General features: G+C 47.2%; 1 protein-coding gene across 4 annotated transcripts in view; it reads right to left on the reverse strand.

Moving 5' to 3' along the window:
• The window catches only part of LOC119976142 (NACHT, LRR and PYD domains-containing protein 3-like), a 41,025-nt gene that overhangs the window by 6,053 nt on the left and 17,813 nt on the right, over window positions 1-17,159 (reverse strand). For 3 of the 4 annotated variants that reach the window (XM_038816338.1, XM_038816337.1, XM_038816339.1), the window contains 6 exons: window positions 15,333-15,419; window positions 14,388-14,474; window positions 10,861-11,031; window positions 10,601-10,771; window positions 8,327-8,497; window positions 1,053-1,223 (listed from right to left, as the gene is read on the reverse strand). In XM_038816338.1, the coding sequence (XP_038672266.1) occupies window positions 1,053-1,223; window positions 8,327-8,497; window positions 10,601-10,771; window positions 10,861-11,031; window positions 14,388-14,474; window positions 15,333-15,419 (858 nt within the window). The remainder of the gene's footprint in view (window positions 1-1,052; window positions 1,224-8,326; window positions 8,498-10,600; window positions 10,772-10,860; window positions 11,032-14,387; window positions 14,475-15,332; window positions 15,420-17,159) is intronic. The other variant, XM_038816340.1, reaches the window with a different exon arrangement.

Genomic DNA, 17,159 nt, shown 5'->3' on the forward strand with positions numbered 1-17,159 from the left:
GCCAGACTGCGCACATGCAAGATGGCTGCCATTCAAAACTGCTGTCTTCTTCTTATTCAACCCTGCCTCTGCCTCGTGCTGAGTATTGACGCCATTCTTACCTATTTCTTTCGTGTCCACCTCGCAGTGGCTGTCGGAATTGTCCAGGATGGTCTGGAATTTCATTTTGTCCTGCCCTTCAGAGTATTGGAACGAGTTGAAGATCTCTATTGCATGTTCACGGTGAGTAGAAGATCTATCTTCCGAGCATTGCCCGTGCCATTTAGGTTGGATGCTTCCATGCATAGTTGGAATTTCTGTTTGAACGAACGCCAGTTAGCACTGAGATTGCCTATGGTCCTGAGTTGATGAGGAGCCTGGATTCGGTTGCCAGTTGTCTCTAACCTTGCTGAGTTGAACTAGGGAGATTGAGCAGTCACTCCTGCACCATGTTGTGTTGTTACTGCGAGTAACATAAGCCGTTACTTGATGTAGGCTCTGCTGAAAGATGCTCCAGACTCAGAGATAAGTTTAACATATTTATTAAGCTATCAACAATGCTCTGTAAATGAGTTTGACACTCTGCTAATCTGCCTCTCTAGTAACTCAGTAACTATACATGCTTGCTCTTGACCAAATGCTAGGGTGTGATGTTGCTGTAATAAACTCTGTCCTACTCTCTAGGTCTCTGACGGTGGAAGAGGCAGAGCCTGTGTGCCTTGTCCTTTTTATGTGGGTCGTGTAGTGCCCCCTTGTGGTAATGCCACCTCTGAGTGTCCTGATTACCCATTGGTTGTGTCCTGTTCTAATGACCCATTGGTTGCGTGTCTGCATATCATGACATCTCTGGTGCTCCCTCCAGTGGTTACTTAGTTGTTGTGTATTTACATTAACCCCTTGTGTACAGTGATGCAGATCACTACAAGGGTCATCGGGGGGAGTGGGGGGGGGGGGGGGGGGGGGGGTGCTGCAGGGTTCCTGAAATGGGTAGTCTTCCAATTTACATCATTAGGAATCGTAATGTTGCACAGATTTGTCAGAAGGAGAGAAGCCAGCATTGACATCAGCCTTACTTTAAAGCCTGTATCCGACAGTCTGGATTCTTCAGGGCCACACAAAGCAACTTCACTCCTGAATCTTGCAGGTTATTGCTGCTCAGGTTGAGCTCAGTCAGTGTGGATCTGGCAGTGAGGGCATCCGCAAGGTCTGGGCAACAGGCACTGGTCAGGTTGTTGCGATACAGCCTGTAGGAAACACAGGAACAAAATTATTTTATTAACCCTGCATATCCTAGCAAGTCCATAATACATAACTTTATTGTCGTGAACCAGCTAGGTAATGCCAGATCAGAGTGAAAACATTTGTATTTTTGTAGCACGACCCCCCGCCGGGTGGGAGAATCGCCGGGGGTCGGCGTGAATTCCGCCTCCGCCGTCCTCCTAATTCTCCTGCCCCTCCCAAAAATTGCCCAGCGTGAGTCGTGCGCCCGCCTCGGAGAATGGGCCCTGGGGCTGACCGAATTCCCTGGCCCGCGATGGGCCTAAATCCCGCCCGTTCTTTGCCAGTCCCACTGGCGTAAATTAGAGTTGGTCCCTTACCAATGGGACCTGGCGGCGCGGGAAGGCTCCGGGGTTCCTGGGGGGTCGCAGGGGGATCTGGCCCTGGGAGGTGCCCCCCACGGTGGCCTGGCACCCGGTCGGGGCCCACCAATCCGCGGGCAGGCCTGTGCCGTGGGGGCACTCTATTGTTCTGCTCCGGAGGCCGAGGTCCTCAGCCATTCCCAGTGCGGAAGCAAATCCCTCTGTGCATGTACGGGGATGACGCCAGCGGAGGCCCTTCGGCGCCGGTTGGTGTGGCGCCAAGTCACATTCCCGCCGGCTGGCAGGGCGCCAACCACTCTGGGGTGGGCCTCGCCCCTGAAGGTGTGGAGGATTCCGCACCTTTAGGGCGGCCTGATGCCGGACTGGTTCACGCCACTCCGTCCCGCTGGGACCCCCCGCCCTGCCGGGTAGGGGAGAATCCCACCCAATATGACTGCAGGATATCTCAAGCCCTTCGGAACAAATATAATATTTTTGAAGTAAACATAGAGAATAGAAGCAGGAGGAGGCCATTCGGCCCTTCGAACCTACTCCACCAATCATCATGATCATGGCTGATCATCAAGTTCAATACCCTGATCCTGCCTCCCCCCCCCATATCCCTTGGTCTCTTTTGCCCAAGAACTATATCTAATTCCTTTTTGAAATTACACAATGTTTTGGCCTCAACTACTTTTTGTGGTGGTGAATTCCACAGGTTCAACACTCTCTGGTTGAAGAAATTTCTCCTCACTTAAGTCCTAAAGGTTTACCCCCTTATCCTCAAACTATAGTCTCTAGTTATGGACCCCCACCATCGGGAACATTCTTTCTGAATCTACCCTGTCTAATCCTTTCGGAATTTTATAAGTTTCTATGAGACCCCTCTCACTCTTCTTAACTCCAATGAATATAATGCTAACCGACTTAGACTCTCCTCATATGACAGTCCCGCCATCCCAGGAATCAGCCTGGCAAACCTTCGCTGCACTCCCTCCATAGCAAGAACATATTTCCTCAGGTAAGTACTTTGTGACTCTTAATCCCATAGGCCAGGGGCGGATTTCTCTGTCCCACCACATCAGATTTCTGGTTCAGCACGTCGTTGGGATGCTCCGTTTCGCCGGCTGGTCAATGGAGTTTCCCATTGTGGGACAAGTCCATACCGTCGGGAAATCCCCGGGCTGCCGGCAAAACAGAGCATCCTGACTGCGGGGATTTCAGCCCCAGGAATTTCCTTGGAACTGCACCCTTGCCACTGCTAAAACTTTTCCTCATGTGCGGCATAAATTCTATAGAACTGCCATTCCATTTCCAGTGAAGCAAAGGCATTGGAGTGGGAACAGCTCCATGAAAATTCTCAGCCACAAGCAAGCAAACAGCTGCCAATTTGCACATCGCAGAACTCACATATTTAAAATGGATGAATAACTAGTGAGTGAGTTTTACATGGTGTCGGTTAAAGGATGAATAGCCAGGGCAATGAAAGAGCTTCCTACCATTCTTCAAATTGTAAAATGAAATCCTTTACTGGAACAAACATGCAGACCCCCTACCTTGAAAAGCAACATATTCGACAATGTTGCATTCTCTCAGTACTATACTGGTGTTAGCCGAGATTACCCACTTATTCCACAGCTTCCAGACTCAAAAGTGAGAGTGCAGCCGGCAAGGGGACATTTGCTGATGGTGAAATACATTTATTTTGCTGGACACTGTATATTCTGATAGTACGTGTAATGTTGTGCTTCAGGCTCATTTAGCATTTGGCAACAGCATTTCGAGGTGCAATATTTATCCTTCACTGGGAGTGGAAGAGTTGTACTGGAGACACATCAATGTTATTAGCAAACATACGGAGTGCTCGCCCTGATTCCACAAAGATTTTTAAAAGAAAAAGCACACAAACCTTAACAGTTTTGGAAAGGCTGAGAGAAATATGCCATACACATTCTGCCCATTTATCATCAAATTGCAGAAACAGAGTCGTATGACAGGCATATGATGCCAATTTTGCATAAACACGTTTTCAGTGTGTTGGCAGAATTGTCACATGAGGAGGGATTGGGTCAACTGGGCCTGTATTGCTGGAGTTTAGAAGAATGTGGGGGGTCATGTCTAGAACAAGGGGTCACAGTCCCAGGATACTGGGAACTACAGACCGATTAGCCTTACTTCTGTAGTGGGTAAATTGTTAGAAGGTATTCTGAGGGACAGGATCTACTGGCATTTAGACAGACAAGGGCTAATTAGGGAAAATCAGCATGGCTTTGTAAGGGGAAAGTCATGTCTCCCCAATTTGATTGAGTTTTTTGAAGGGGTAACCAAGAAGGTAGATGAGGGTAGTGCATTCGACATTGTCTACATGAACTTTAGCAATGCCTTTGACAAGGTACCGCATGGTAGGTTGTTGCAAAAGGTAAAATCTCACGGAATCCAGGGTGAGGTAGCCAATTGGATACAAAATTGGCTTGGCGACCGAAGCCAAAGGGTGGTTGTGGAGGGTGATTTTTTCAAACTGGAGGTCTGTGACCAGCAGTGTGCCTCAGGGATCGGTGCTGGGTCCACTGTTATTTGTTACATATATTAATGATTTGTATGAGAATGTAGGATGCATGGTTAGTAAGTTTGCAGATGACACCAAGATTGGTGCATAGTGGATAGTGAGGAAGGTTATATAAGATTGCATCAGGATCTTGACCAATTGGGCCAGTAGGCCGATGAATGGCAGATGGAGTTTAATTTGGATAAATGTGAGGTGATTCCTTTTTGTAGATCAAATCAAGGCAGGACCTATTCAGTTAATGGTAGGGAGTTGGGGACAGTTACAGAACAAAGAGATCTAGGGGTATAGGTTCATAGCTCCTTGAAGGTGGAGTCGCAGGTGGACAGGGTGGTGGAGAAGTCATTCAGGATGCTCAGTTGTATTGGTCAGAATATTGAATACAAGAGTTGGGACGTCTTGTTGAAGTTGTACAAGATATTAGTAAGACCACACATGGAATTCTGTGTTCAGTTCGGGTCATCCTATTATAAGAAGGATATTGATAACTTAGAAAGAGTGCAGAAGAGATTTATGAGGATGCTACCAGGACTTGATGGCCTGAGCTATAAGAAGAGGCTGGATAGGCTGGGACTTTTTTTCCCTGGAGCGTAGGATGCTTAGGAGTGATCTTATAGAGGTCTATAAAATAATGAGGGGCATGGATAAGGTAGATAGACAACATCTTTTCCCAAAGGTAGAGGAGTCTAGAACAAGAGGGCAAAGGTTTAAGGTGAGAGGGGAGAGATACAAAAGAGACCAGAGAGGGAATGTCTTCACACAGAGGGTGGTGAGTGTCTGGAATGGGCTGCCAGAGGCAGTGGCAGAGGCAGGTACAATTTTTTCCTTTAAAAAAGTGAGACAGTTACATGGGCGGAGTGGATATAGAGGGATATGGGCCCAATGCAGACAAGTAGGACTAGCTTAGTGATAGAAACTGGGCGGCATGGACAAGCTGAGCCAAAGGGCCTGTTTCCATGCTGTAAACATCTATGACTCTGACACAGGGTGGACTATTCAGGACAGCGATGAGGAGAAACCTCTTCACCCTGAGGGTGGTGAACCTGTGGAACTTTCTACCACAGAGGTCTGTGGAGGCCAAGTCACTGACTATATTTAAGAAGGAAATAGGTAGCGTTCTGGACTCTGAAGGTGTCAAGGGATATGAGGAGAAGGTGGGGATATGGTTTTGAGACAGAGGATCAGCCACAATCGGATTGAATAGCTGAGCAAGTTCAAAGGGCCAAATGGCTTACTTTGGTTCCTATTTTCTGAGTTCTGGGCATCTATTTATGGATCTACCTGAAAGTTGACTCAGGCGGGCAAATGGGCACACAAGGTTCCCAATAGTTCTTCAACACCCAAACACCCTTTTGAGGGTGAGAAATGGGAAGCCAGAGTTGAAATTCCCACAGTATTTCTCGGAATTGCATTACATCAGCCAGAACAGTGTATAATGCTGTGCACTATTATAATGATTTACATCAATATATGATAATTTACAGTGTGATAAAGTAATTATTAGTCTTCTTGTTAATAAAGGACATTGGGGCAAAGATTTAAAAAATTAACAGTAGACAATTGAAAAGGAGTATTTTTTCAATTTTACTTAGTTTTTTCACTTGGGTTTAGCATTAATAACCATTCCTTAAGTGGACCTTGTGTATCCTCTGAATTAGGGTGTGATACTATCCACAAATCCCAGGGATTGAACACAGAATCTTTGCCACATTAGACTGAGGTACTGGAATGTATCAAGTGTTGCTATGAAATCTCAATGTCTACTGCAGCAAGATGAATACCCACTCTAACAAGCTATATATTAGCAGGGGGTATGAGGCACCATGGGCATGGGTTGGGGTATGAGGTGGCATAGGTTGCCATGGATAAGACATGGAGAGTGTGTGGGAATGAGAGGTGATGGTTGGAGGGCTGCTTTTAGTTTCATTCCTTTTTTCGTTTAATTGAACAAAGTTCCAGAGCACAGGGGAGGCGTTCTGCCCTGCCCACATCTGCACCCGGCAATCCATATACTTGTTCCAGGGCGGTGGATCCAACTTCTGAACCAAACCGCCCATCCCCGCAGAAAAATCAGAACAACAAATCAGGCAACCGTTTTTAAAGAGCGAGTAAAAATCTGGGTTTAAGTCACAATTGGAAGTTCCTGGTCACAGGCCGGCCCATGAAAAGAACTTCATAAAATTATTAGTTCTGCCCCATTACAGCTGTTGACTGTCTTCAGAGTGACACGGTGGCACAGTGGTTAGCACTGGGGCCTCATAGGGACTTCGGTTCGATTTTGACCTTATGGAGATTGCATATTCTCCCCGTGTCTGCATGGTTTTCAAAGAACAAAGAAAAAAGAAAACTACAGTAAAAAGTCTTATAACAGCAGATTAAAGTCCAACAGGTTTGTTTCGAATCACTAGCTTTTGGAGCACAGCTCCATCCTCAGGTGAATGAGCTGTGCTACGAAAGCTAGTGATTCGAAATAAACCTTTTGGACTTTAACCTGGTGTTGTAAGACTTTTACTGTGCTCACCCCAATCCAAAGCCAGCATCTCCACATCAATGAAAAGTACAGCACAGGAACAGGCCCTTCGGCCCTCCAAGCCCGTGTCGAAAACTTCAGGTCCTCTCACAGTCCAAAGATATGCAAGTTAAGATTGGCCATTATAAATTGTCCCTTAGTGTCCAAAAGTTAGATGGAGTAATGGGGTTGCAGGGATAGGGCAGGGGAGTGGGCATAGGTAGGGTACTATTTCAAAGTGGCATGGTAGCGCAATGGTTAGCTCTGGTGCTTCACAGCACCAGGGTCCCAGGTTCGATTCCCGCTATGGATAGTCTGTGCAGAGTCTGCACATTCACCCTGTGTCTGTGTTTCCTCCAGGTACTACGGTGTCCTCTCACTAGTCCTGAAAGACGTGTGTGTTAGGTGAATAGGACATTCTGAATTCTGCCTCTGTGAATCCAAACAGGCGCTGGAGTGTGGCGACTAGGGGATTTTCACAGTAACATCATTGCAGTGTTAATGTAAGCCTACTTGTGACAATAATAAAGATTATTTAATAAGAGTTGGTGCAGACTTGATGGGCTGAATGGCCTCCTTCTGCACTGCAGGGACCCAATGATTCATTATTTCATTGTGGTTAATCAAACCCATTATCCCAGGATGTCAATCTCCTAGGATATTTGGCTTGATTTACAGATTGGTAGCAAAAATTGTGATTTGCCTGTGAGGTGAATCACATGAACAATAGACGCATGCACACATGAGCTTCCAGAACAAAGCATGTATCTGCCAACACTGAGGTATGAATAACATCTGGACTATCGTGAATTCTAATCAATTTAAGAAAATCCATTCACAGTCACCTACTTAGGTGAGCGAGAAAATATGCCAAATTAACGCAAAAAAGGTCATAAATACTTAACTTTTCACTGAGCTGCAATTGTGTCCAGAAATCTGACAATAGCTTGTTTCATCTCATCTGATGAATCTTGGCCGGGATTCTCCCCTACCCAGCAGGGCGGGAGGTCCTGGTGTAGCGAAGTGGCTCCAACCACTCCAGCGTCGGGCCTCCCCAAAGGTGCGGAATTCTCCGGATTGGTTTCAGCTCCGCCGGCCAGCGCCAAAACTGACACCAACGGCCTTTGGTGCCCGCCGCCCAGCATCGGGGCTGGCCGAAAGGCCTTCGCCAGTCCGTGCATGCGTCGCTGACGTCACTACTGGCGCATGCCCGGTTGGGGGGGGTCTCTTCCGCCTCCGCCATGGTGGAGGCCGTGGCAGCGGCAGAAGAAAAAGAGTACCCCCTCGGCACTGGCCTGCACGCCGATCGGTGGGTCCCGATCGTGGGCCAGGCCACTGTGGGGGCACCCCACGGGGTCCGATTGCCCCGTGCCCCCCAGGACCCCGGGGGCCCGCTCGCGTCGCCACTCCCGCCGGCACCAGAGGTGCTCCAATTCCCGCCGGCAGCAGAGGCCTGTCAGCGGCGGGACTTCGGCCCATCGCGGGCCGGAGAACACCGGGAGGGGCACGCCGATCGGCGTGGGGGACACACTGATCAGCAGAGCGTGATTCCCGCTCCCGCCGATTCCCGGGTGGCGGAGAATTCTGGCCACGGCGGGGGCGGGATTTACGCCGGCCCCGGGCAATTCCCCGACCCTGCGGGGGATCGGAGAATTCCGCCCCTTAAGTAAATCATTTTGAAGAAAATGCACCTACCCCAGAGTTCGTAATTTACAATTGGGATCTTTCAGTGCTGCAGACAATCGCTGTACTCCCATATCTGCCAGGTTATTGTAGCCCAGCTCCAAGGCGGTTAGGCTCTGGCTTGTTCTGAGGGCGGAGGTCAGATCCTCACAGCAGCCTTCTGTTAAGCCAGTCTGGTGTAATCTACAGAGGTCAAGTTGAGCAATAAAATTCAAGGACAAAGGTCAGGGAGAGAGAAGAGGGACAGCATCCAAGGACAGAGATCAATACAGCAGTTTGGTAACAGGCTGTTTTGTAAATTCAAAGAAGAAACAACACAGAAACATTACAAGAAGTTGCACATTGACCCAGTGTTTGCGTGGGTTTCCTATGGATGCTCCAGTTTCCTCCCACAGTCCTTAGATGTGCAGTAGAGCTGCATTGGCCATGCTAAATTGTCCCTAGGTGTCCAAAGGTTGGGTGGAGTTACAGGGATAAATTAGCATTTGGGCCTAGATAGGGCGCTCTTCAGGTGGCATGGTGGTGCAGTGGTTAGCTCTGCTGCCTCATGACGCTGAGGACCCGGGTATGATCCTGGCCCTGGGTCTGTCCATGTGGAGTTGCACATTCTCCACCTACTCTGCGTGGGTTTCACCCCTACAACCCAAAGGTGTGCAGAGTAGGTGGATTAAAACAGTAAAATATATATATACAAGGTCAAATGGTACAGACGCTAATTGTGTGTTGGAGAAACAGGGTACCCTCCAGTCAGTACCAACGTAAAGGGAGGAAGGTAGGATACTCTGATTATTAAAACAGTTTGCAACGCAGTTGTACTAAAAACAAACGGTACAAGCACTTAACTTTGTGCTGGAGGGACAAGATACCACGCTAAATTTCCCCTTAACTGGAGAAAAAATAATTGGGTACTCTAAATTTATTTTTAAAAAGGTAGGATGTTCTTTCGTCGGGTTGGTGCAGACGTGATGGACCAACTGGCCATTCTGCACTGTAGGGATTCTATGATATACTGGGGGTGATTTGGAATCCACACTAGCCATGCGCGGGATCGACGATGTGGGTTCTAAATCCAGAGAGAATTAGAAAATGCAAATCTCTTCAGCGAGATCCCGATTTCAGAATTTCAGCCCCTCTTGTAACAGTGGCACAGTGGTTAGCACTGCTGCTTCACAGCTCCAGGGACCCAGGTTCATATCCAGCCTCGGCTGACTGTGTGGAGTTTGCACTTTCTCCCCGCGTCTGTGTGAGTTTCCTCCAATTTCGTCCCACAATTCAAAGATGTGCAGGTTAGGTAGATTGACCATGCTAAATTGCCCCTTAGCATCAGAAAGGTTAGGTGGAGTGACTGGGTTACGGGGTTGGGTGTAGGGCTAAGTAGGGTGCTCTTTCCAAGGGCTGGTGCATACTCGATGGGCCGAATGGCCTTCTTCTGCACTGTAAGTTCTATGATTCTATACAAGTGGAGTAATGTAAAACATGCCGCGGGAGCCCAAGAACCTCATTTTAATATATTAGTATGTCATTAATGAGCACTCACTTTGGGACCTCCTCTCTTACTGAATATTCACGTTGGTATCAATTTACAACACAAAATGGCTATGCTGCATGGAAGTTTAAATCTACTTGTCAGGGTGGTTTGACGTCAGGAATTAGTGTTGTGGTGGATGGCTGTGGTTGATGGAAGGTTTGTCAACTCTACAGCCTGTGACCTGGGTGCCCTCTAGAGATGTGCAAGGGGGTTAGATCCCATGCCTTGCTTAGATCTTGGGATTGCATATTAGAGTGAGCTTACCTGTCTCATTCCAAGATGCAGATTTGTCATAAAGTGATCCCACCCACAATGGGCAGTATTCATACTGTGACGTCTCACAAGATCACGTTAGATATCGTGAGGCGTGGTGAGCCGGGTAGATCCCGGAATAGGGTGTAATGTGGCCGGTAGATCTTGCCATATTTGTGCAATGCATGTGCAATGCAGTGGATGTTTCGTGGGTAACTTGGACAACTCATAGTCACATAGGACCCATGCATGCAAAGATAGCTTTTGTTCAGTAGGAGAAGGGGGATATTTGTATCTTTTGTTCAATATAGAAAGGGGGAATTTGGGTTGTGAAGTAAGTCTGACTTGCCTTAGTCATAGCACTCTGTCATGAGATAAGCTCATTGTAGGCTGCCATTTCTGTCCAGTTCAATAAAGCCTCTCTCGGATATGACACTGAAGAAACACTGCTATACTTATGCATGAAACGTGTATGTCGGCATTTGCTGTTGGTAGGGGTTACCTACCCCAGTTTCTCTATTTTACAGGCATCATCCTTAATCACTGCACACAGCAGTTTTATTCCCAGGTCTCCAATGGCATTATAGCCAAGATCCAGGCTTCTTAATGATTTGTTGGTTTTCAGAGCCAGAGCCAGTTCTTCACAACAGCAGTGTGTGAATTCATTGCCCCATAACCTAGGTAAATCAGACAGACATCATTAAGCATTGCCAAAAAAGGGCTCTGAAATCAGCTGGATCAGTTTATCAAGGCAATGGCCACCTACCCCAGGGTCTCGATCTCACAGTCAGAGTCCTGCAGTGCAACAGAAAGCTGCTTCACCCCTGCATCTTTCAGCTGGTTGTACTTCAGGTTTAACTCTTTCAGAATCTGATTTGTCCTTAAAACGGAGACCAGGTCTTCACCGCTCTGCTCTGTGAGATTATTTGTACACAGACTGCAGATGATAGGGAATTTATTGAAGAAAGCATTTTCTAATCCATGTATAGAATTCAATCACTCAACATTTACAAACATGATAACCATAAAACCATTAAAAGAAAGTTCTCATGGATCATAAACAGTGCATCTAATCAATAAAATAGTACGACACTAAAGGAGGCCAGTCAGCCTAATGAAGCTGCACCTCTCTTTAAGCCTCTCTTATGGAGAGGTGCCACACTTTTTCAGGCATATATTTTCTGGTTGTCAAACTGAAGCTTGCCTGTCATAACACATACTGTCCGTATCCTGCTTCTCAGTTTTGGAACAACATAAGTTAAGTAAAGAGTAAATTTATTTCCAAACTGTCCCATCACACACTCCCAGATTACATTGAACATAGGTTAGCTACAGAATAAAGCTCAATCTACATCGTCTCATCAAATGTTCCCACATCAGATATTGAATGTCTAGGTACGGTGTAAAGTTCCCTTTAAGGTTTTCCAAGAGGTCATAGATATCTACATCACATCTGCACTGGTCAGAAACAGCCACCTAAGTATTCTGATCCCACTTTCCAGCACTTGGCCCATAGTCTTGCTGCCTTGGCATCGCAACTGCACATCTAAATGCTTCTTGTGTTATGAGGGTCTCTGCCTCCACTACCCTTTCAGGCAGTGAGTTCCAGACTACTACGACCCTCTGGGTGAAAACACTTTTACTCCCAACCCCTCTAATTCTTCTGCCCCTTATATTAAACCTATGCCCCCTGGTCATTGAACCAAGGAAAAGATTCCTTCCTATCTACTTTATCTATGTCCCTTATAATTCTATACATCTCAATCGTGTCTCCCCTCAGTCTCCTCGGCTCCAAAGAAAAAAAACCAGTCGATCCAATCTCTCTTCATAACTAAAACTCTCCAGCCCAGGCAACATCCTGGTAAATCTCTGCACCCTTCCCGTGCTATCAAATCCCTCCTATAATGAGGACTCCAGAACTCCACACATACTCTGTGACATAACAAATGTTTTATACAGTTACAGCATAACCTCCCTGTTCTTAAACTCTATGCCTTGGTTAATAAAGCAAGTATACCAAATGCCTTCTGAACCACATTATGCTTTAACTTAAGGGACGTGTATACATGCACACTAAGATCCATCTGATCCTCAGTGCATCTCAGGATCTTGCATTCATCATGTATTCCCTCGCCTTGTTTGTCCTGCCAAGTGCATCATATCACAGTTATCTAGATTGAATTCCATGTGCCACTGATCAGCCCATCTGACCAACCTGTCTTTATCCTCCTGTAATCTAAGGCTATCCTTCGCACTTTTTACCACCCCGCCAATTTTCATACTATCCGTGAACTTACTGATCAACCGGCCTACATTCATGTCTAAATAATTTATATAAACCACAAACAGCAAGGGCCCCAACACTGATCCCTGCAGGACCACACTGGACACAGGCCTCCGGTCAGAAAAACACCTCTCAACCATCACCCCTGCTTCCTGCCTCTGAGCCAATTCTAGATCCAATTTGCCAAATTTCCTTGGATTCCATGGACACCTTCGCTATCAGTGCGCCATGTAGGACCTTCTCATGAGCCTTGCTAAAATCCAAGTAGATTATAACAAAGAACAAAGAAAATTACAGCACAGGAACAGGCCCTTCGGCCCTCCCAGCCTGCGCCGATCCAGATCCTTTATCTAAACCTGTCTCCTATTTTCCAAGGTCTACTTTCCTCTGTTGCCGCCCGTTCATATACCTGTCTAGATGCCTCTTAAATGATGCTATCGTGCCCACCTCTACCACCTCCGCTGGTAAAGCGTTCCAGGCACCCACCACCCTCTGCGTAAAAAACTTTCCACGCACATCTCCCTTAAACTTTCTCCTCTCACCTTGAAATCGTGACCCCTTGTAACTGACACCCCCACTCTTGGAAAAAGCTTGTTGCTATCCACCCTGTCCATACCTCTCATAATTTTGTATACCTCAATCAGGTCCCCCCTCAACCTCCGTCTTTCCAACGAAAACAATCCTAATCTACTCAACCTTTCTTCATAGCTAGCACCCTCCATACCAGGCAACATCCTGGTGAACCTCCTCTGCACCCTCTCCAAAGCATCCACATCCTTCTGGTAATGTGGCGACCAGAACTGCATGCAGTATTCCAAATATGGCCTAACCAAAGTCCTATACAAATGCATTGCCCTCATCTTCACACCTTGCCATCTCTGCAAAAAATTCAATCAATCTGGTCAGATATGACCTCCCCTCAACAGACTCATGCTGCCTATTCTTGATTAATCTCTGCCTCTCCAAATGCAGATTGATTCTGTCTCAGAATTGCATTCAATATTTCAATGTGATTGCTCCTTTTTAGTTTTAAAGTTCTACCCATACAGTTTCATTTGAAGAAATTCTGAGATGTTGTCCCTCCTTCATGCTGTAATTGATTCCCTGATCAAAATTACAACACCCCCTCCTCTTTTACCTCCTTTCCTGTCTTGCCTGAAGGTCCTATATCCTGGAATACTGAGCTGCCAATCGTGTCCCTCTCTCAACCATGTCTTAGTGACAGCATTGACATCATACCCCCATGTTTTGTTTTATGCCCTCAACTAATCTGCCTTGTTCATCAGACTCCTTGTATTAAAATAAATACCACTCAATCATGCCAAACTCCCTTGTGAATTAACTGGTCTATAACTTCTCTGCCTTTCTAACTCACTTGCTGTCTCATCTAATTTTGGCTGTGCATTTCCCCCTGCTGAACCTTCTTTCGGGATTCCTCTGACCGAGTTAGTTTATACCCTCCGCAACAGCGCCAGCAGACCTCCCTGCAAGGACGCTGGTGCCATTTCAGTTCAGGTGCTCCCAGGTAACAGCGTAGGATAAGTAGAGACCAAACATCTGACTGTACATCTTGCCAAAAATGCTATTGCATATCTCCTCCCCATCCTTTTTCAGAAAGAACCCTTAGCACTGTGGGCAGCACGGTGGCACAGTGGGTTAGCCCTGCTGCCTCATGGCGCCGAGATCCCAGGTTCGATCCCGGCTCTTGGTCACTCTCCGTGTGGAGTTTGCACATTCTCTCCGTGTTTGCGTGGGTTTCGCCCCCACAACCCAAAGATGTGCAGGCTAGGTGGATTGGCCACGCTAAATTGTCCCTTAATTGGAAAAAAGTAATTGGGTGCTCTAAATTTATATGAAAAAGAAATAAAAAGCTAGCACTGAGAGTTTGTGATTGCAGCATGAGACTTTTTCATGAATCGCTGGACAGCGAAGTTGGATTTAAATACAGGGTGGACCTTTATATCCTACAGTCACAAAGCAGTTTTGAGAAATAGAAAAGGTTTCCTTACAGCAGTGTCTCCAGTCTGCAGCTCGGACTCATCAATGCAGCAGCCAGCTTTTTGAGACCTGTATCTCCCAGTGTGTTATTTATCAAGCTGGAAGATAAATTATGTCACATTTACAAGAAGGTCATAGATCATAAGCCTGTAGCCCTAAGGCTACCTGTAGCCCACGATTACAGGCGCAACTTAGCCCTCAAAGTCCAGCAATCTCCATTGTTAAGTCTAACCTTAGCACTTTCATTTCTTGTGGGTTCGTTTGTTTTATTTGAATATTATGGATGGGAAGTTTCGGAAGAGGTACAGTGACTGACTGAGATAGGGCAGAGCTTATTCTTATTCTTATGGTGCAATTTCCAAATTTTTATTTCTTTCCCATGAGGAAGAAGATCTTAAACATAATAATAATAATCACTTATTGTCACAAGTAGGCTTCAAAGAAGTTACTGCGAAAAGCCCTAGTTGTCACATTCTGGTGTCTGTTCAGGGAGACCGGTATGGGAATTGAACCCGCGCTGCTGGCATTGTTCTGCATTACAAGCCAGCTGTTTAGCCCACTGTGCTTGCAGTTTCTATAATCTCAGGGTGGCTCAAAGTGCTTCACATCAATGAATTTCTTTGCTGAGGTCTGCTTCCATGATGTGGGTTGAGGGATAAAGTTACCATTGGCCCTGGTAGAATTCCCCTACTGTACTTCAAATCGTGTGACTGGATCATTTACATCTGAGTGACAGCTCGGATTCTTATCTCGAAGAAAGTAACCCCAGCAGCACAACACTCTCTTTGTTCCATACTGCAATGTCAGCCTTTTGTACTCACATCACGGGAGTGGGATTTCAAATCCCAATCATCTCACTCGGAGACAAGCGGTCAGCGATTGAGCCAAGGATGATGCATGACAACATTCTGCTGAGGATTGCACACCAAAGTTTCTAATACCATATTATGGCTTACCATAACTCCTTGATTTGGTTTTTACTGGCGAGCAGGAGAGCACTCATAGAGTCAATCATTTCCTCATCCATGATGTTACCCATTAGCCTGGAGTTCAAACAGTGGGTCAAACACATCAAGTAATGTCAGAAGAAAGGTGCAACAAAACATCGAGTCAGATACAAATAATATTGCTGCATTGGATCACGCTGTTTGCTCCTGTTCTATGGCATTGCTAATAGGCTACAGTTAAGATGTTTCAAAGTTTTGACAGCTGTGAGGTTAACCTGCTCTCTCTTGGAGATTATTCATTCTTTACTCATCATGGGAAGGTGGTTTAAATAGACATCTCCTGCGATGAGTGAACATCCCATTGTACCACCCAGTCTCAGATGTGAAAGGACAGTGTCTGACCCACTGTCCCACCCAGTCCCAGAATGAGAAAGGATAGTGTCTGACCCACTGTCCCACACAGTCCCAGAGTGTGAAAGGGCAGTGTCTGACCCACTGTCCCACCCAGTCCCAGAATGAGAAAGGATAGTGTCTGACCCACTGTCCCACACAGTCCCAGAGTGTGAAAGGGCAGTGTCTGACCCACTGTCCCACCCAGTCCCAGAGTGAGAAAGGACAGTGTCTGACCCACTGTCCCACCCAGTCCCAGAGTGTGACAGTGTCTGACCCACAGCCCCCCCCAGTCCCAGTGTGAAAGGACAGTGTCTGACCCACTGTCCCACCCAGTCCCAGAGTGTGAAAGGACAGTGTCTGACCCACTGTCCAACCCACCCCAGAGGGAGAAAGGACAGTGTCTGACCCACTATCTCACACAGTCCCAGAGTGTGAAAGGACAGTGTCTGACCCACTGTCCTACCCAGTCCCAGAGTGTGAAAGGACAGTGTCTGACCCACTGTCCCACCCAGTCCCAGAGTGTGAAAGGACAGTGTCTGACCCACTGTCCCACCCAGTCCCAGAGTGTGAAAGGACAGTGTTTGACCCACTATCCCACCCAGTCCCAGAGTGTGAAAGGACAGTGTCTGACCCACTGTCCAACCCACCCCAGAGGGAGAAAGGACAGTGTCTGACCCACTATCTCACACAGTCCCAGAGTGTGAAAGGACAGTGTCTGACCCACTGTCCTACCCAGTCCCAGAGTGTGAAAGGACAGTGTCTGACCCACTGTCCCACCCAGTCCCAGAGTGTGAAAGGACAGTGTCTGACCCACTGTCCCACCCAGTCCCAGAGTGTGAAAGGACAGTGTTTGACCCACTATCCCACCCAGTCCCAGAGTGTGAAAGGACAGTGTCTGACCCACTATCCCAACCAGTCCCACAGTGTGAAAGGACAGTGTCTGACCCACTGTCCCACCCAGTCCCAGAGTGTGAAAGGACAGTGTCTGACCCACTATCCCACCCAGTCCCAGAGTGTGAAAGGACAGTGTCTGACCCACTATCCCAACCAGTCCCACAGTGTGAAAGGACAGTGTCTGACCCACTGTCCCACCCAGTCCCAGAGTGTGAAAGGACAGTGTCTGACCCACTGTCCTACCCAGTCCCAGAGTGTGAAAGGACAGTGTCTGACCCACTGTCCTACCCAGTCCCAGGGTGTGAAAGGACAGTGTCTGACCCACTGTCCCACCCAGTCCCAGAGTGTGAAAGGACAGTGTCTGACCCACTGTCCCACCCAGTCCCAGAGTGTGAAAGGACAGTGTCTGACCCACTGTCCCACCCAGTCCCAGTGTGAAAGGACAGTGTCTGACCCACTGTCCCACCCAGTCCCACAGTGTGAAAGGACAGTGTCTGACCCACTGTCCCACCCAGTCCCAGAGTGTGAAAGGACAGTGTTTGACCCACT

This window comes from Scyliorhinus canicula, chromosome 13 (assembly GCF_902713615.1).
Source record: "Scyliorhinus canicula chromosome 13, sScyCan1.1, whole genome shotgun sequence".
Classification (NCBI taxonomy): domain Eukaryota; kingdom Metazoa; phylum Chordata; class Chondrichthyes; order Carcharhiniformes; family Scyliorhinidae; genus Scyliorhinus; species Scyliorhinus canicula.